Source organism: Microtus ochrogaster, chromosome 24, assembly GCF_000317375.1.
Source record: "Microtus ochrogaster isolate Prairie Vole_2 chromosome 24, MicOch1.0, whole genome shotgun sequence".
NCBI classification, from domain to species: domain Eukaryota; kingdom Metazoa; phylum Chordata; class Mammalia; order Rodentia; family Cricetidae; genus Microtus; species Microtus ochrogaster.
In genome coordinates, this window is record NC_022024.1 from 19820794 (window position 1) to 19841520 (window position 20727).

The 20727-nt window shown below is 41.9% G+C and overlaps 1 protein-coding gene across 1 annotated transcript in view; it reads left to right on the top strand.

Moving 5' to 3' along the window:
- The window catches only part of Tmtc2 (transmembrane and tetratricopeptide repeat containing 2), a 382576-nt gene that overhangs the window by 148767 nt on the left and 213082 nt on the right, over positions 1 to 20727 (top strand). The window contains exon 2 of the mRNA XM_005358105.3: positions 9888 to 10458. Coding sequence (XP_005358162.1) covers positions 9888 to 10458 — 571 coding nt within the window. The remainder of the gene's footprint in view (positions 1 to 9887; positions 10459 to 20727) is intronic.

Here is a 20727-nt window from a genome sequence, read left to right on the forward strand (position 1 = left end):
GGGTAGTTTTAAGCCTTTTAATGGAGGCTGTATCCATTTAGAAAACGGGAAAAGAGATGCGTGTACTGCCCCCTTGATAAATTAGGAAGGTGTGATTGCACTTAACCACCAAATAATGAAATAGGAAATATTCTTCATCATATAAAATTCAAAGCATGAGATAATATTTGAGCTGAAGATTCTTTTAATCAGTGGAATTAAACTTCTGGATTACACTATTCCTGATATCTTCCTGCTGTTCCCTTTTGCCGTCATCTTGCTAAATAGCTTCCGTGTAAATAACATTTAGAAACATCTTCAGGTTAACTGCAGCTTGAACTTAAATGATCAGCTTTCATTGACATGAGATTTCGAAATGGCAACATTGTTGTCGCTGGAGTATTAAAGGTTCTTCAAGAACATTTAGTAAAGCGTCTTCATTCACCTTATTCCCTGTAAGAAGGTAAGAGCGCTGAGGATCCTGTTTTCGGGATGAGGACAGAGTTGCTGTAACTGTGGGAATATAATCTCCAACAGTTTGGGTTTCACTTTGGCCTGGGCCATCCTTAAATGGATTTCCTCTTCTAGTTTCGGAGGACTGTGTGGTTGGGTAGGAAAGGATTAGTGTTCCTGTCCAGACCGTAAATGTCCTGTAATGGCCTATGGGAAAAACTCTCAAAGGAACGGGAGGGAAATTTGCCAGAATCGACTCCTTTAGTTGCAAGATTTACCTTTACAATAAACAAACACCTACTTCCCTGTGAAGGCCCCTCACCACCCAGCCTTCAGTGTTTCGCCCTGAAACAGGCTCTTTCTCACATCTTGTGACCTTTTTTTCCCAGACAGCAGGATGGTGAGAATTTATGAAGTGGTAGTTGCTTATGAAGTCATCATTTCTGACCTTGACAGGTTTACAGTCTAGTTGGAGGCGATCAAAGAGCAAATGAACAAGCAGGTCCAGCTGTAATGATAAATGACAGCCTGGCTCTAGTGCCTCCCCTGGCCCCTGGACCTAGTGACATCCCTGCCCAGACAGCAGAGTACCCTTCTCGAAAACGTCCTTGCGCTGTGTGATTCTGAAATACATCACTTCTCCTCAAACTAAGACAGGACCAAGATGGTATGGTATTTTTCTTCAATCCCCTACACTGTTAGCCAAGTATTTGCATATTAACTGGAGCTTTCTCAATATAATGGCTTATCCCTAAAGAGGGACTTTAATGAAGGCATTATAGGTTAAGTGGCAAGTGAGTGCCAGAGACATTTAGGTTAAGCCAATTAACCTGATGGTTTTTCACAGTTAATTATCATTGTGTGAGCAAAGGTTAGTGCCCAGAGTGATTGAACTACTTTTTGATGAAAGTGATAATTCCCTCAATACTTTAAACAATTTTGAACAAAGCTCCCGTACTAGTCATCGCTAGTTAGAACTGAGTTTATCAGGTATGCCTTGGACACCTGCTGTATGTTATTTTCCAAAACATGAGTTAAGATGTGTTCTCTGTTTCTGAGGCATTAACAGTGTGTTAGGGGAGATGAGGATGTTCCAAAAAGGAAAGCGAGTCTCCCATTAAGGTTCCTGGGGCGTCACTGGGGACAGTAGCACCAGAAGAGATAGCAGCTGATGGTTCTGCTGGTCCGGTCTTCCTTTTTAAGGTCTTCCTTCCTTTTCAGACTCGACACACTTTCTCCTGTTCTGTGGGTTTTGGAACGACTGACGGCAGTTCTGGCAACACATCCCTTGCTCCACCGCTGCTTCATTAACTTCTTTCCATGAATGTAGGCTTGCGTTCCTCATGCGAGTTTCTGACCTTCTGAAATGGCAGGCGTCTGGTTTATGTTCTACTCTAGCTGTTAGTAGTTTTATTAGCAGTGGATTTACCACCCTGCCACGAAACTCCCCGGACGTTACTTGCTTCATCCCTTAGGCTGCTATTACTCAAAGTCAGGATTTTTTACTATTTCACGCAGCCTTCTATCTGTTTTGCCCTTTGAAGTCCCTAGCCCATTACAAGCTAGATGAATAACCTGGCAGGTGAAGACTTTAATTGACAGAATCAATCTTTTTTTTTTTTAATTGGACAATGATATTCTACTGGGAAAGGAAAAGGGGGGATATTAAACACACCTGTGTGCCACTCTTAGCACACACATTCCTCCCATTTTCTTCTGAAACATGTCCTGTATATCATCCCATTTAAGATCCCTGGAACTTGTCGTAAGAAGTTAGTTTTACTAACGGGAATGCACTGGCACCCGAAGACGAATGCAAATACATTCAGCTGCAGGAACTAGGAAGCACTTTTCATGTAGTTTCCAAATTAGCATGCTTCAATAATGCAGCAAAGCATATTTAGAAAGATGCAATGATTGGCGGAAAGCATGCCATATGGCCTAGGAGACAAGAAATGGTTTGAGCCAAGGAAAAGATGTGGCAGATTTTCAATGACATTGTGTGTTTATGTAGAGGTAATACAAGATTGACCTAGGAGATCATGAATGCTATCTATAAAGTTTCCTTCCTTTCTTCCTTCCTTCCTCCCTCCCTCCCTCCCTCCCTTCCTTCCTCTTTTTAAAGAAAAGAGATAGGACATGATAAGGGTTTTTTTTTTTTTTTTTTTTGGAGAGTGAAGGTGGAGTTAGTGTTGTATTTCTGGAACTTTTTTAGCTCATTGCATGCATAATGGATCAAAGTGAGAAGGCAGGCAATAGGCATAACCATTGAGTTCTGTTTAACAATATTTATTGCACGCCTAAGCTACCTTGGTCACTGGGAGAAAAGACATTATTTCTTTCCTGAGGGGACCTATAGGCTAATGAAGGACGCATACACTGGCCATGCAATTCTGTCAGCATGCTGAGCAGCGCAAGCAAGAAATAATGAAAGCCTAAACAAGGATTTTAGAAAATAGACAAAAGGTGGATTCATGGGCTTTTCTGATGTGGTGAAAAGCCTCAAAGTATTCTTAAACAATTTAAAAAAGGAGGAAGAGAGAAAGAAAGACGTGCCCCTCCCTCCCTCACAACCTTGACTTCAGTGATGGAGTCCTGTTAGTACCCCTTAAGGGGTCGGAGGAAGATGGAGATGCTTGCTGGGAAAGTTCTGTGTGGATTCAGTTGTACTAAATATAAGGAACGAAAAGAGCAAGCGCAGTGTTATGTGATAATTGCATAATGGGCTGCTACATTGCACTATTGATTACATGTGTTAGACTAACATCTCTATGACTAAGGTCCATCTGTCGGCTTTAGGCATAGCTGGATCCAACTATACAGAGAAGCATCCCTTTTCCTGGTCACTCTGGTTTCTGATAACACAAGTTGACCCTACTCTCAGAAAGACCATGCCTTTAAATTGCCCTAAGATTTTATCTCATTCTTGAAATAAGAGGCCCTTTCTCAGTGGATTATTGGTACCATCTTGACTCCGATTGGTTCACGTACCTTTCATTCAGTTGTCTGGCCAGATATGGAGATGAAGAACTTGTAGTACACAAAGGACAGAATTCCAAGACCTTTCCTCACGTTCTGAGGACAGCCTTGACCCTAAGTACTGAGACAGAACTGTTTTCTAAAGGAAATAACAGGGTGCCTGTACTATCAAGGGTAAGTCTGCAGAAACAGTGAGTGCTTCTGTTATACATTAAAGTAACATTGCCTGATGTACTCCTTACCAGAACTTTGCCAAGAAGGGTTATTCTTACCTGCAAACTGTACATCTGGAATTAAAGGTGATAGACTTGGTGTTAGTAGGGAAATCATGGTTCCCGTAGTCGCCCTTCCACATAGGTGTGGCCAGTAAGAAATGTAGTGTGTCTGGAGGCTGGAGAGACGGCTTAGCAGGTAAAAACGTGATCTGAGTCTGATGCCTGGGACCTCTGTAGCATGTATCTATAGTCCAAGTGATCATCTGGGAAATGGGAGGCATCTAAAGGAGAACATCCTGGAAGCTTGCTGGGTGACTGGCTTGGCTTATGCGAAAGCAAAGAACAGACGAACAAACCACCCTCCCAAACCAAGCAATAATAAGAGAGAGCTTGTCTCATGAATGAGGTAGAAAGTGGAAGGCAAAGTTGCCCTCTGTGCTATAAACACTTTCTGTGTATGTGAGTATTGATGTGTATATGAGTGTACCCTTGGATGTTATGGTGTGTGTGTGTGTGTGTGTGTGTGTGTGTGTGTGTGTGTGTGTGTGTGTGTGCTGGCCAGAGTACAATATCTGGGAGGCAGGCTCACTTCTTCCACTTGGGATCCTGGCATTCAACTCAGGCAGTTGGGTCTGTGCAGCAAGCATCTCACCCGCTCAAGCCTAAAGAAGCTTGATTGAAATCCTCACACCTTTGATCTTTAGAATCTGAGGACTATAAATCTAAGGGGGTGTTGGAAGCACCACTGTTGGCGGTGTCACTAGCAACAGTAGTTTGTTTTTAGTGTTGGTGGTGGTCCTGATGACAACAGCTGGCACGGAGGACATATCTGCCCACGTGTATGTGATTGTATACATGTGTCACAAGCACATACTTTACACGGACATAGTGGGATGCATCGACACATGTCCTTTACACATGTGCTGTGTGCAACACTTTGTGTTGCATGTAGATGTTTACTTTTTGCTTATTTCTCATAGTGACCTGACAAGGCACGTCCCGTTATTTTTAGTATATAAAAGAGAATAGTAAGATACCCAGAGAAAAAGGCATACCATACTGTCATCTCGGTATATGTCCAGTCGGATCCACAATACATTTTTTCATCTCCCCACTCTTCTCTCCTCTCCATCCTGGAGTCTAGCCTTAAGCCTTGTTGTGTGCTGTGCAAGGGCTCTTCTACTGTGCTGCATCTTCAAAAGCATCTTCTTAGGCTTTGTTACGTTGTCTTGCTTCAGCATAGATATTTCTGCTTGTGTATTGCTGAAGCAGGGCTGGGTTCACAAAAGGCATTCTTTTTCTTCTTTACTCTCTTGTAAAACAAATCTTAGCCTATTGCAAAGCTGTCCCGCACCCCATCCCCCGCTTCAAGGCTTGGCTTTTACTTCCATTTCAACACAGTAATGGCAGAGGAGTATACCTTTGCTGGTTGAAGGTCCATTCTGCTTTGATGGACTAGGTCATGTCTTGGGAGGATACTTGCGACTGGAAGGGTCAGCCAGTGGAAGTCTTATGGCGTGAACATATACTCAACAATAGTTGAGGTGATGTGACACATTATCCTTCACCTTCATAACCGTGCTGGTCTTTATCAACTTTTCCTAAGGGGTGGGGTAGAGAAAAAAAAATACAAGACAGCAAAAACTGAGCCACAAATGAACAAAACTGGAAGAAGGTTAAGACCTCTGTGCCAACTGGAGAGACTGGATCGTTTTGCTTCAAAAGACAATCTCTGGTCCCATCTTCTTTAGAGAATTCTGCCTACAAGTGTTGCTCTTCCCCTTCTGTCAGTTTGTCCCCCACCTCCCACCTGCCCACTTTCCCCAGATGGGACTTTTCCTGATTCTTTAATATCTCTCTAAATTTTCTGTCACCAGCTCATGCAAAAGCAACCTCAGAAATTATACCAACGTGCAATTCTGGTTTGCGTGAAGGTGTCCCATTAGCTGTGAAATAGCAGACGTTGTTTTTGCTGTTTCTATTTTGAGCTCATAGGAGAAAATGCAAATGGATCAAAATCTATTTTGCTTAGTGACAGATGAGTACTCCTCTTCCCGCCTGAAGATCACTCAGTTTTATTAAGGTCCCTCTGGTCCGTCTTCTCTAATGCGAGGTTGAATGGTGTCACGATGCAGCCCTTATCACCGACTTGCATGTGCGACATGGCTTATTTATTAAAGTCTAGTGCAGTTTTGTTATAGTCCATCATCCTTTGTCCTAATAGTCATCAGTTAAAGTCCTGCTTAGGCTGATGGCACATGTTAGAGAATTCCATCATGCAAGTGTCTCCTTCATGCTAGTATGTTCAACACAGAAGTGAGGTATGCCTTTGTTCTTCCAATTTTGCTTTATTGATATTGTTAGTCCCTTAGTTTTTTTGCTTGCTTTTTCTTCTGTTTTGTTTTGTTTTGTTTTTCATTACCGTATATAAATTTGTGGCTGGGCTTCAGAGCCCCTCCCCCAGAGAAAGTATAAGACTTATTGATATTATTCCTTGTTCTGACTTATTAATCTTATTCTTTGTCCTGAGCTCGGGGGCTCTAACATGGACACATCAGTAATCCTCATTTTGTGGGGGGTAGATGAAGTTTTTCTCTGCTTGCTGCAGGTAACTAGGTTTATTGCTATCATGGTAAGACACTCCAGCTGCTTTGAACGAATTCTTCACTCTGCTTGATTTCCCTTTTTTTCTTTGAAAGATTTTACAGAGTTGAGCAAATATAGAATAAAGGGGTCAGGGGAGACCATTTTCCATCCTTCCTGGACCTTCAATTTAGAGGGTGAAGCACTATCTTAAGTAATGTATTTCCCAGCTTTCCTGACTATTTTAGCAGAGCCCCATCCCAGAGCCCTTTGTCCTGAGCTCAGGGGCTCTAACAGGGACACGTCAGTAGCTCTGTATTGATTCTGGATATCCGCACGCCATTGTCGATGTTAAGATCCAACATAAGCCAGTCTAGTTTGATTCAGAAGTACTTGAAATCTGTGCTCTCTGACAACACTGTTTGGCAGTATGTCAGTTTTTCATATTTCTTTTAAATTTTAATTATACCCCATCAAGTCTTAAGCAATTACTTCTGGGTTAGAGTCTTGATGAATGTCATAGCAGGGTGTTTTAATTTAATGGATCCAGGAAAAAAAAACATCTGTTTCTAATATTTTAAAAGCCAATTTATATGGAAATTCATTTCATATACAGTCAATACACGGAGACTCAAAAAATCAAAATGGAAAACCGAACAACTGTGATCTTCTGGTAACAAAGGACGTGGCTGTGTTTTGGCTCAGCTGCTGCTGTTAGGTGACACTCACAGTCTCATAGCTTAGGAGAAATGGCAATGTAGTCTTAGAGAAACGGGACAGTTAACTTAGGGCTAGTGTCTACCATGACAGCGGGTCCCTGCCCTTCTTTGGTTACTTTGGTCAGCTGTGTGCTTCTTCTCTTCTCAGCAGCAGTCCATATTGCAAAAGGAGGTGCCTGGGAGGAGGGGAAATTAATAGTTTCCTCTTCATATACTTTCTGGAAGTAGTAGATCAAAATTAATCACATGACCATGTTGAACATTAAGGGAAATATAAAAGAGAACCATGTTCCCAGCTCAAAGCCTTCTACTAAGATGAAAGAGGAAAACTTATGTATTTGGGGGGACAATGAACTCTTTCTATTGTGCAATTTTAAGACGTAGTTTTAATAGCTTTGTCTTTGTATTAAAGATCTAGAAACATTAATTACGGCTCATAAGTAAATAATGTACATAAAGGACCAACATAGGATGGGCAGAGAGTAGAGAACTACCAATAACTAATAGCCTTTCTTTTGTTCTAAATTTCACTCCTCATTTACTCGATTACAGAATTTGTCTACTAGACTTTATGATGAACTTTATTTTAAAAATTTACCTTGATCCTTGTGCAATAATCTAACAGCTGATAACATAAAGGTGTCAGTTGCTCTTAAGTCCTAGTGATACGCATGGGACCTCTGCTTCACTGTGTTTAAGATAAATGATTGATTATAAGTGTTCCTCAAATTGTTTCAAGGTAAAAGTGTATCAGAGAAACAGAAACAGATAGGTTTATTGGGGGGCCAGTTAGAGTTAAACATTACCACTGGCCAGTCATTTCTGCCCCATGTAATACTCCTTTTGCCCCCTTACTTAGCTGCTCTCCTTCGTACGATGTTCTTAATCGGTTTGGATATTTGTTGTATTGTCATGTTTTCTAAGTCAGTCAGGAAATTATAGAACTAGGAATCAAGGCTGTTCTTTGTAGTCCATGGTTTTTCCAGTGTGACCTTTCAAAACATTCCTGTGATGGGTCTTTGATCTCACAACTGATAGCAGAACTGGAAAGAACTAGAGGGCTGTACTGTTAAGCTAGCTTCCCATCACGTATGTGTTCTGAAGCTTCTAAAATGCCCAGGCTGCCCTGCTACTGGACTAATAGAGAGTTCTCCAGTTCTGGAGCTTCTTAGTCCTCCTACCTTTTGACTCATGTGCTTCCCTAGTTCTCTGTCATTAGAGAGTATGTGTCGCAGGGCTACACAGTAATCCAGATGTCTCCTTGTTGACCAGGAACTACAGTAGCCCAGGAGAGGAATCCTCTAAACAGAATCATTCACATTCTATCTTCAACGTTTGATTCTATAGTCCTAGGGCTATTTATTATTTAATATGTCTTTGAAAGCATTCAAAATCATACATTTTGATCATATTCTCCCTGACGAGTTCCTCCAGATCCTTTCTTCTACCTACCCAAACTTAACATTTCTCTCAAATAACAAACCAAAGCAAAAATGAAAACAGAACAAAGAAAATACACACACATACATGGGCACATGCACACACACATGTGCACACACGTGCACACACATGCACACAGAGTCATGGAGTCACTTGTGCTGGACAGCTGCTCCTGATCTTGAGGCCTTCACTGATTTGCAGTTGATGTAAACAGTGATACTTCACTGAGGAGAAATGATTTTCCCTCTCTCGCCCACTCTCAGTTGAAAATTACTCTTGGTTGTACCCACTACCCTTTCTCCGGCTAGAATTTTGTCCGGCTTTCACTAAAGAAGGTACTGTGCACACTCTCTGAAGTTCTTGGACTCATCACTGTGAGTGTCAGGTATGGGTTTTATCTCATGAAGCTGGCCTTTAAATCCAAGTTACTCTGCTAACAAAATATTTCTGCCACTACAGTACACACACACACACACACACACACAAACACACACACACACATGCACACACATGTTTTGGGAAACGTCTACTGTAGTAGGTTTTGATAAGGCTTTTCCGACCCTCCCTATATTGGGGAATCACAGAATAGTGAAAATAATACAAACCACGATACTATTCCAGACACACATGACTTTGAACCAGTGGTTGGTTTATACTTCTCAGCCATAATTTCCTCACCTGAGAGATGTTGATAGTAAGATATCAGATAATAGCAAGATTTTGTCAGTGTTGCGCCAAAGTTAAAATGAGAAGATATAGCCAATGGGACCAGAGTGCTTGACAGACAGCAAGGACCCAATAAACAGTAGGCCCTTCATCCTTGATATTTATATGGATGTATGAGGCATATAATCCCGGAAATACATTCAAGGTGACAATGAGGTGTCAGTATGATTTTTACAGGTCAGAGCAGAAATGGGAAAGGCTGTAGTATAAATAAATTCAGGCAGGTAACACCAGGTAGGTAGAGAGCCATTTTATCATCTCTCTCATCTCTCCAGCTCTCTTGGCTATAGCTCCTCTTTGGTCCTAGAGACCAGCAGCGTGGACACGATGACCTATTTGTTTTTAGGAGGTGCTGATGCTGGATCTAGATGCATCCCAAAGAGGAGCAGCGCCTGTACTGTCTTAAGAACACAGGGTCATAAGCGGCTGCTAACCAGGAGCCTAAAAGTTGTGTTTTTAAACAGAGTTCCACGAGAGTTTCGGAACAGTTATTTAGGGGCTGCCACAGGAGGCTGAAAGCACCCATGGAACACTTGTATTCACTTGTTCTTCAAAGGCTGTGCTTATCAAGGGGCCAGGTTCTCAGGATAGAACAGTGAGGAGCCCTCACTGTTGCCTTAGCAGGCATTAGGGGAAGGTCTGGGTTCAACTTCTGTGTACTGAGATCCCTGACTTGTTATAAATATTGTTATCATAAACATAATAACAAGTCTCTGAGGAAGAGTATCTCATCAATGTCAATTTCCTTTAAAATATATTTTACATTTGATTTTTAATACATTTTGTTTTTCAGCCGTGCTATCAAGACTAATCAGGACCTGCTCCCAGAAACCCCATGGACACACATTTTCTACAATGACTTCTGGGGAACTCTTCTAACACACAGTGGTAGCCACAAGTCCTACCGGCCACTCTGCACTCTTTCTTTTCGGCTGAACCATGCCATCGGAGGACTGAATCCCTGGAGCTACCATCTCGTCAATGTCCTCTTGCATGCGACCGTGACCGGGCTCTTCACACGCTTCTCCAAGGTCCTTCTCGGGGATGGATACTGGACTTTCATGGCCGGCTTGATGTTCGCGTCTCACCCCATCCATACGGAGGCAGTGGCGGGCATCGTGGGCCGGGCAGATGTGGGCGCCAGTCTCTTTTTCCTCCTCTCCTTGCTCTGCTACATTAAGCACTGTTCTACGAGAGGCTACTCGGCCAGAACTTGGGGCTGGTTCCTGGGTACCGGACTGTGTGCAGGATGCAGTATGTTGTGGAAGGAACAAGGAGTGACTGTCCTGGCCGTCTCAGCCGTGTATGATGTCTTTGTCTTCCACAGGCTGAAGATGAAGCAGCTCTTACCTTCCATTTACAGAGTAAGTGATCGTCGCCTCTGGAGCATTGCTTTACGGAGTCATCTACATCTACATGTTTGGTCTTTTGCCACCGGTTTAAAAAAAAAAAAAAAAGCCGATTTGTTCTTCTGCAAGCAGAATTTAAAATGAGGTCCCTTTGATCCTCCCTGAAATAGAGTGCCCCTTTTGACCTTTCTCTACTGAGCAAGGTTTCCATCACTGCTTGCTTCATTCCTCAGCTTTCTGAACTTCTTTCCGTGATTTCGAAGGGGGCACGAGAATAATTTTGCCTTGTCAAGGGTATGCATCTTTATTGGTTTCAGTTCACTTTTTTTCCCCCCAAGTTTGATATAATCCAGTAATTGCCTCCCGTGCTGTATATTTGTCGAAATAACACAGCTGATGGTGGAGCTAGATGCAGGAGTCCATGGAGGGGAAACCCTATGTTTTTTGTTAATATGACTTTTCCTGGGTTTTGAAAACATCCCTCCTGGTAATGCCCTGGGAAGTCAGATTCTAAAACAATGACTCATGTTCACCTCTTCTTTGTTTTCAGTAGATAAGAATAGAAGAGGCAAAATGCTGTGTGGTTATTATAACTTTTACCCTGAGGCCAATTAAGACCTTTGCTTCTGGGCTTAATGTTTGTATATTCCCTTAGTGATTTCAAATATAATGTTGTTCCAAGGTTATGGAAGGATTTGGGATCCTCATATACTTAAAGAGACAGAGCATTTTTTTTCTGGTAGAGTTTGGTTATGTGGTTCTGGGTCAATAGGAACACATGTACATATACACAGCAAACATTCACTACAGGTAATTTACAAGTTATTTAAGGCTAGTGAATTTGCATAGGCATGAGATGGATGAGCTAGCTTATTTTTATGCAAAGTCTTTGCTGAGTATGAGGCCTGATAAAACACTGAACATCCTCAGTGTCTTTCAGATTTGATTGATAAGTTGAGTTTATTGTCACTGTGACAAACACTATAAAAATACTTATTACACAATATGTTCAAGGCTACTTTATGAATTATTAGAGGATCTTTTAATACCATGCTAAAATTATTATAACAATTTTTAAAAAAAATGAAATTCAACCCAGAGAGTAGTTTTTTTTTTTCTTCTCTTTCTTTCTTTTTGAGACAGGGTTTCTCTGTCTATGACCTGGCTATGCTGGAACTCACTTTTTTGACCAGGTTGACCTCAAATTCTCAGAGACCCACTTGCTGCTGCCTCTGGAGTGCAAGTGCTGGCATTAAAGGTGTGCACCACCACTGCCCAGCCAGACAACAGTTTTTGAAAATCAACCATTCTAGCACAATGCAGTCCAGAGGTTTACTAAAAGATCTGTGTGCTGCGTTGACTGTAGAAAAATTTTAGTAGTGTTTTTTTTTGTAATAAAACTATTATATTTTTGAGAGCAACAAAACTTTGTATGTACAGTGAACACATTGCGCTTACATACCATAGTCTGAAATGTGAGCAGAGATGTCTCGAGTAGTATTTGTTTGTTTACTATGAAGTGTGATGTACTCAGAACAAGACTCCAGTGAAATCACAAGGTGCAGCGATGGTACTGTACCACGGGCAAGTGGGGTCAGTTGCACTTCATTTTTCTGTACAGAAAGTGGAAGTAACTTTTGACCGCTGTGCGTTTGTAGATTTTCATTTTCTGCCAAGCCCGTAGCGACCCTCACATTGAGGCCCACAGTTTAACAAACTTCCCAGAAGGGGCAGCTTTAGCTGGTGCCTTGAGGAACGCCTTTCTTTCTGTCTCTTCACCCTCCTTCAGTCAGAACTCACCTTGGGTTTGACTGGAAAGGGAAAGGTTAAAAACACCCGGCTATGTTATAGAAGCATCACCTGTTCTGGGCCAGCTCCACCTTTCTTTTGGGTATGAGTGAGGACATTTAGAAAAATCAGTGGACTGAACTGAGAGACTCCCTGCATTGCCCAGCCAGGATTTAAATGGGCTCATCTCTCCTCAGCCTCTTGAGGAGTTGGCACTAGAAGCCTGCTCTGCCACCTTCAACAAGCAGTGGGTTATGGTTTTGCGTACCACCTCATAAAGAAACTGGCAGATTTTCCTTGTTTCGCCTGTTTTTCCTCTCCCAAGTTCCATTTGGCTTAAAATTGGATTGCACAAGGAACATGGATGGGAGCAAATCCAAAGCGTTTATTTATTACTATTATTTAAGATTTTAATATTATTTATGGATATGGATGTGTCTGTGTGGGTGCCCTATGAGTTTGCAGAGGTAAGTAAAGGGTGAGGAAGCCCCTGGAGCTGGAGTTCCAGGCATAACTGAGTCCTGAACTCCGGTCCTCCACGTTGAGCCTGGAGCTGGAGTTCCAGGCATCACTGAGTCCTGAACTCCGGTTCTCAAAGTTGAGCCTCAGGTGCATTTCACCACTGAGCCATCTCCTCAGCCCTATTCTTATTTTTTATTAATTGTCACCCTTCTGAAAAAACAAATACTTTTTACGGAGTAGGCAGTGGCTGTGGTCACTGCATTGTTTGTGCTCTGAGGGGGACAGGACCTTTTTACACTTAGAGCTCAAGAATTCAGGCTTAATGAGGTTCTTTTGTGATTCCAGTTCGGTGTTTTCGCTTTAAGGAAAATTCTGCATAGGGTTTGGTGCTAGAAAACAACATATGGTTTACAAATGGAGCTCTCGGTTTCAAACCCGCTGTCACTCTTAAGGGGGCATTGCCGAGACTTTTTTTTTTCTAACATGATGTTGTCAGCAATAATAAACCTTATTCTGCTGGAATTCATGAAGAACAAGCACATTTGCTGGTCCCTGTCTTGATGGAGATAGCAGTCTCTTTGAGGACACAGGACCTCCTGCAGGTACCCTGTGAAGCGCCCAGTTTCTTATGCAGAATTTCCATTTCAGTAGCTCCTTATTTTGATATGCTAATTCAGGACTTGATTCCAGGACCTTTAAAGTCCTCTTTGGAGAAAATTTCAATGTTTTAGCATATTTTCAAGGGCAGAGTTGTTTACCACGAAGCTTCTGACTTTAAGACTACGCTAAATAGTAATTGTGACATACACAGAAAATTATTTGTTTAGGTGGCATTAGAATTCATCTGAGCTTTCTGTATTTCTTCTGGTGGCCTCACAGTAGGCTGCTTAAGTAGAATGAAACACCTGCCTGCAATGGAGATGCTCGTTTGAGTGTGAGGCCTCGTGTCCTGGGAAGGTACTTAATAGTTTTGATGGTTCACTGTCCTCGGTTGTTTTGAAAGGCATGCTGTGGACCCCGCTCTTGAAACGCAGCCCCCCCCCCCCCTCAAAGGGAATAAAGAAACAGTTTGCTCTAGAACCAGATTTGGATGGTCGTGCCCTGCGAACACAGATTTCAGTTGCCCTCAAACTCACTGTTCTAATGTGGGAGCAGTTTCATGAAGTTTTTATTTTTACTTCAAGAAAACAAAGAAATCCACAAATCAAGACACAATTTGTTGATACATTGAAACACTGAAGGTAGGGTACCACCTGAGAACACATTTAGCTTCTGGGTTGGTGGGAACTATCAGTTAAATGAATAGAGTCCAAAATGGTTTTTTTTTGTTGTTGTTGTTGTTTGTTTGTTTTTTTTAAATCTATTAGACCGAGGATGTTACTTCCTTCCTAGAAGTGGTTTAATCAGGAGGGTGAAGCATCTGGACCCCCAACATCCCCGCAGGTCCACCTCCACTGTCTTTTGGTCAGGCACAGTTCTTTCCAGGACTCTCCCTTGACAATACTTACTAGGGCTATTCTTGACCACTGCTTCCGGGGCAAGTGCCAGCAGTGGGAGTGGCGGAGGCAGCAAGACCCTCTACTTGATTATAGTTGCTGTTTTATTTTAGTTCTTCCTGGTTTAAGTGCTTTTGGTCATTCTTAGCTTTGGGGCCAGTGACCTTAACGTGGACTTTGGGATAATAAGAGTCTTTATATTTACAAAGAAGAACAGAGCATTTTAGCACGCCCCTAACATTTTTCAGTGGAGGTGAAGGTCACTACTAATCCCAATGATGGGAGGAGAATGACCACCAACCCAAATCAAAATGGCCAAATTAATAAAAGCAAGTGATTAATTGAAGCAAGCTTTTTTTTTTTTTTTTGTTTTTTCGAGCTTTTTAATTCATGCACCCAGGCTGCCTCTCCTGAAGACGGAGTTCAGGAAGTCAGCACTGGATATGAGGAAGGTAAGGCTTTTATAGCTCAGGGGTACGGGATTTCCAAATGGGGCATTTTGTTGGGCAAAATAGGTGGGGTTACAGCAGCAGAATATAAGCACCAGTTAGTTATACAGGGACTCCTGAACAAAGCAAGGTAGTCAGTCATAGGTGGCAATATAACCATTTGGAACAAAGGTGGGGTTACAAGAGGATCATAAACAACTTTCTGCAACAAAGTCACGATTGCTATTCCTGGAACAGGCAGTTCAGAACCATTTGTAGTTAAGGTTACAGGTGGGGCATAGCCCAATCCTTGAGAAACAGGAATGAACCTAGTTTGCCTTTGCTAGAAGATGGCTTTTTAACCCCAAAGTGAAGGCTGTTATGCCAACATAGTGGGGTCCCTCAAAAACCACCATGGATTCTGCCTATGTAAAAGCAGAGAGCCTTTGCTCAAGCTTAAACTTGGACTCTCCATCTCTCTCGTTCAGCAATTGAGAGCAGAGAGTGACAAGCCCAGTTGGTATAGATTTTATCATAGTAGAGGGTGAGGCGAGGGGATTTCCAGGAACCTAATTGGCTGACATTTGTTTAGGGGTCTTGGCAAAAGAGGAATAGGTGAGTCCTGGGCTCAGGGATGTCTTATGAACTTATCTAATCTTATCTAATGATTGGAATGTCAGGTACTTCCCTTTAGATGCTGACCCTCCCTGGGTGGTGTCAGTTTATGGATTTTCCTGGAATCTGGTGCTGCCTGCTACAGCAGCTGTGTGGCCTGGGCCCCACATGGCCTGGGTCCCATCATGTGTGGCCAAGTGGCCCTGGGCCCCACAGAGGCAGTCACTGGGAGAAGAATGCATAGTCTTGAGGTTGTCAAGTGATGTTACAGTTTGGTGAAAGGCAGAAACTGAGCAAAGAAGTGCAGAGTCAGGTCAGGTGAACACAGTGAAGTGCTTGCTCCTTGATCAGCTTCCTCCTCTGGTAGGTGAGTCAGTTTCTTATCTCTAGAGTAGTTGTGAGGAACTTGGAGGTGTCCAGTGTGAGCTGGTGTGCCCACTTACAGAAGGCCTTTACTACACCAGCTGAGGGAAAAATGACAGTGATGGAACTTGTCATTTTTTATGCTGTCCTTTGATGGTATATGGTGTTAGCTATCCACCTAAGCTATGGTATGCAGACAAAAACACACTTTCAAGTAGTCTCATGACTGTGAGCATTGCATATATAGTCATAGATTGTGTAAGGAGGCTATGGAAAATTATAACCTTGAGATATAGTTTTTCTATGCCTCCTAAGAAGAAAGTCTTTTGAAGGAAATAACACAAATGGATTATAGACCTCCCAACTTCTTGACATTGAAACAGGGTGTTGCCATCTGCAGAAATAATGTTCTAGAACCATGCAATCAAAAACATGCAAGTTTTTGAATAAGTTTGTAATTTTATTTTGAATATATACGTAACTGTCTGGAGGAGTGTGTAGTCCATGGGCCACAGGATATGCCTGCAAGATCGTTTTCATCCAGAAGAATTATCATTTTTAATATCTTATCAATTAACTCTATATCATAGTCATGTGGCTTGCCCCATATAATAGAACATAAATACATGTTGAATTCTATTCTACAAACTAGAGAAAGTCAAATACTGAAAACTGAAAAAGCATACCTTCGTAAGGTTTGGGATTGTTTGAACCAGCAGAATTATTTTTTTCCTGAAATTCATATCCAAATCTTTTCCTGGGCCCCAAATTCAAATGTCTACCAGATAAATTTAATGTCATACATATTCTGTCACTCTCAATTCCTCTGTGTCTTTATTATTCCAAAAGAGAATACACTTGGGTTTCTATTTGGTAGAACCTAATTTTTTTTTTTTTTAAAAGAAAGAAATCTTAAATCTTTTCTGTAACATCTCATGCTGCTTACTATTAAAAACAAATTCTAGGCCAGGGAGAAGACTGAGTTGTTAAAGCGGTGTGAGCATGTTTTGAACGCTGCATGGTGGCATATAGTTATAATCATAGTGCAGAGGGTAGAGATACGTGGATTCTGTGCTCAGCCAGCCTAGCTTGCTTCGCAAGCTCCACCCAGTGAGAGACCTTGTCTCAAGGCACGCGGTAGCAGATTCCTGAAGAAGGATGCCTGAGGTTGTCTTTGGCCTCAATGTGCACGCGTATGCGGATGTCCACACCGCGTCCATACTCTCTTCCTGGAGAATAAAAATACAAATGATGTTTGAATCAAACAGAAATCTCTGATATAGCCAAGTTTTGGAATTTGACTGCAAAATTTACTATAAACATACTATGTATGTGGGTTTTTTTTCTTCAGTTTTGCAAAAGACAAATCGTATACAAGTGTGTGGGTACTTGGAATAGTACTTGGATAGTAGACATTTAGTTCGTGTTTAGCAAATGCCTACTATTTCCACCTGCCAGGCACTGTTCTTACTGCCTAAAAATGTTAGCACATTTAAATTATTTAACAAATGCTTACTGAGAGAACTAATGTGATTTATGAAATAATATGGTTGAATACCGAAAACTATAATTTATTCAGTAGTTAGAAGGAGTTGTCAGAAGATATGAAATATAAAATCTGCGCAAACATATGAGAACAGAAATCATTTCTAGTTGTTGGCATTTGGGGTTCCATTTTGTGAGCCATTTATGTTGTCCCTGTCCTCGTGTGTGATACCTGCCACATAGTAGGTACAGAGCTAATTATGGTCACACTTAAACCTTACCTTTTAAAGTATTTTTGCTGGGATGTTGAAGTTAATTTGTGTATACATTGACTTTTACACAAGCAGGATCCCGTTCCTACATTGGTGGGTCTGGAATAAAAGAGTAGAAGCCATTCATTCGAGAAGAATAAATTTTCTTGACCACTGATCAATTGACTATTGTAGCATTCCTTATATTACTATCACTTATTTAGTTTTACGTAGTCTACAATAAAGGGCAAAGGACCTCAAATTTGCTTAAACTGACAATGCAAATAAATACTAGACTTTTATCTGCCCACTATTTTTTTTTTTTACAGTGTCCTATAATCCTAAGAGGTATATAGTAAATAAAATTAGCAAAAGCAACCTTTTCCTTATCCAGCATATGTTGTGGGGTATTTGATCACACTGAACTCCAAGATATTGTTAATAAAAATCAACCTTGGGTCAGGGAACAGAGCCAGCAACTAGTTAACAGGAGTTAACCAGAGAGAAAGTACAGAGAAGACAGGAAGATGGATAGACACACAGAGGAGTAGGGAGGGACTTGGAGTTTCCTAGTCTTTTGCTTTGGGGTAGCTGGAGAGATGTTCTCTTGCTGCTGTCTCTGGCCAAAAATGAAGGTCAGCTGGTTGACTTCTCTGATCTAACATCTGACTCCCCTGTCTTTATTGGTAAGTAGAATGTTAGAGACTTAGTTAAGAACTACATTTGGCGGCTGCAGCTTAGCCAGCAATGGCAGGACTGGAAATCCCACCAGGCCACCTTCTGAGCCTGGGGCTCTGACTGCAGCAGGGCCGCAGGGCCTTATATGGTAGTTAAAGTATCAGTAGATTCAGGTGAAGCTCATAGGGCACCAGAAAACCAACAGACATTAGTCAGTACTTGCTCAGAGTCTTTTTCTGTGCCTATTTGACATCTTTGAACTGTGTTAATGTGGGCACATCCTTGGTCTCACCACTAGCTTCGTCATCATTTACTGACAGGTGGAAAATAGGAAAACAATAAATAAAAGGGAGGCGTGAAATCAAAACTCAGCCTAGGAATTCTAATAATAAATAGCCTAAGGTAATTTGGGAAAATTAAACCAATTCAGTTGCCTTTTTAAAAAAATCCATAAAACATGATGTAGTGTGCTGGCTAATTTTATGTCAGCTTGACACGGGCTAGAGGAGGGAGCCCCTCCTTATGGAGAAATTGTCTCCATAAGACTCAGCTGTAGGCAAGCCCACAGTTAGTGATCGATGTGAGAGGGCCCAGACCATATGGCCGGGGCCATTGGGTCAACGGGCTGGTGGTCCTTGTTTCTAGAAGAAAGCAGACTGGGCATGCTACGGGGCCAAGCCAGTAGTAGGACCGCTCCATGGCCTCTGCATCAGCTCTTGCCCTCCAGGCTCCTGTTCTGTTTGTACTCCTGTTCTGTCTTACTTCAGTGACACACTACAAAAGCTGAATTATTTTCAATTTTCCCTAATTTGTTTCTTTGGTCATGGTGCTTCTTAGCCATAAAAATCATAACTAACATCCATGACTAGTTTCGCTTCGTAATAGTTCTTTCCAAAATGGGTAATACCTTTGAATTAAATTTGTGTCTGTGTTTCACGTGCATAACAGGCTAAGCATGCCATTATATGGGAAACGGAAGCTACTGACACTTGAAAATGAGTTATTTTTATATCATCATATAGATCATATAGATCATATCTATATATATTACACACACACACACACACACATATATATATATATATTACAAATCTATTACAGAGGTTGTCCACAGTGTCTACGTTTTGTTTTGTCTTAGTTATAACCTAAACTTTGAATGTATGTTGAGGACAAATCTGTCAAATAACCCTCATTGCCAGAAATTTAAGTTTTCTCTTAAGATTCCCCAAAGGAGTTGATGTTCCTTTCAAAGATCTGGGAGCGTGAGCACCTGAACACTACGTGTGTTCAGTGCTGTCGGGCGCATCTGGCCATTTCATTTTGGGAAGAGAGGGACACAAATAGGGAGAGGCAGAACCTGCAGGTGTTAACATACTGAGTTTACACGTGCTTTCTTAGTTGATTAGTGGCTGGGGATGACAGCAGTAAATTCTAGTGCTGTCCGCTTTGGATCTCTACTGGATTGTGCTGTTTGTGAAGTTCTGGCCCCCATCTCAGCTGGACGGAGTGAAATGTGACATCATGGCTGTTTTTGATTTTTCTCCACCAACATCTGTGAACTCTACTTGAAGTACTTACTACTCCCGACTGTGGTTTTTTTTCCCTTACACTTGACTCTGTGGGAATCCAGCTATAGCACGGTATCTGCATCTAGCCCTGGTGTTTCCTAGCCTCCTTGAGCTGTAGGGCAATTTGTCATGCGCTTACAAATGAATTTGGATTTCTTCCCAGTATCCTTGTTGTTGCCTTCAATATTCATGACCCTGTGGTCCTCTGAAACTTTAACAGCTGCCAACACTGCAAACCAGATAATGGTACAAATAAGGTCAAGGGTCAGAAATAGTTCGCAGTTCAGAAAGTCAGAGATTAAGAAGGCACTTCATTCCTGCAGGTGGGCTCCTTTGTTCAGCGAAAATGACTCTGCCTTCCAAGTGTCACAGACGTTCAGGTTGAATGGTTTAAATTTGGGAAGTGGCTACCTTTGCTCGTTCTCTAATGCTTCCATTAAGTCTTAATCCTTGGAGAGGATGTAGTCACAAATTACTTATGAAAGATGATTTCATCTGTGTGCCAGACAGTATCTTCGATGGTGTGGGAATCAATCTAGGCACTCAGAGGATCTGCTCTTAATGACTTCGAAGAGTAGTGTGGAGTTGGAAGTAGAGGAAGCAGATGTTCACTGAAACTCGTGCTAGAACATGGTGGTGGCGTGCCTGAAGCATTGGGAGTGTTAGGGGAATACAGAAAAAGAGAAAGTTGCTTTCCGATCAAAATACATGCCTTCTGGAGAGGAGATATTTGAGCAGACTTACACGAAATAGTTAAAAGTAAGCATTTCGTATTGAGGAAGTGAGCCAGGGAAGAGGGCTCAGTGTGTGCAATACAGAAAGGGAAAGTCGCACGGGAGCACTGAGCGATGCTTTGGGAGGTAGGATGCAAGAGGTTTACGAAGGGGAAAGAATGGGGAAAGAAAGGATTTAAGACCTAGTGTGTGTGATGATCCACGGCGTCTCTGCAAATGGAGAAAGATACTTAGGATTTTTACCTGCATGTGAACTTTGGTTAATCCACAGAAGAAGCCTAGGATGCGCAACTTCCATTTTGCCTGTGGGCTGTTCTTTCTCTAAACTCAAGGAAGGGTTCCTTTCTGACGAGCCTGAGAATGAGACTCGGGAGTTGAGGTTTCTTGTTTTTCGTTGAGTGTCCCATAACAGCATA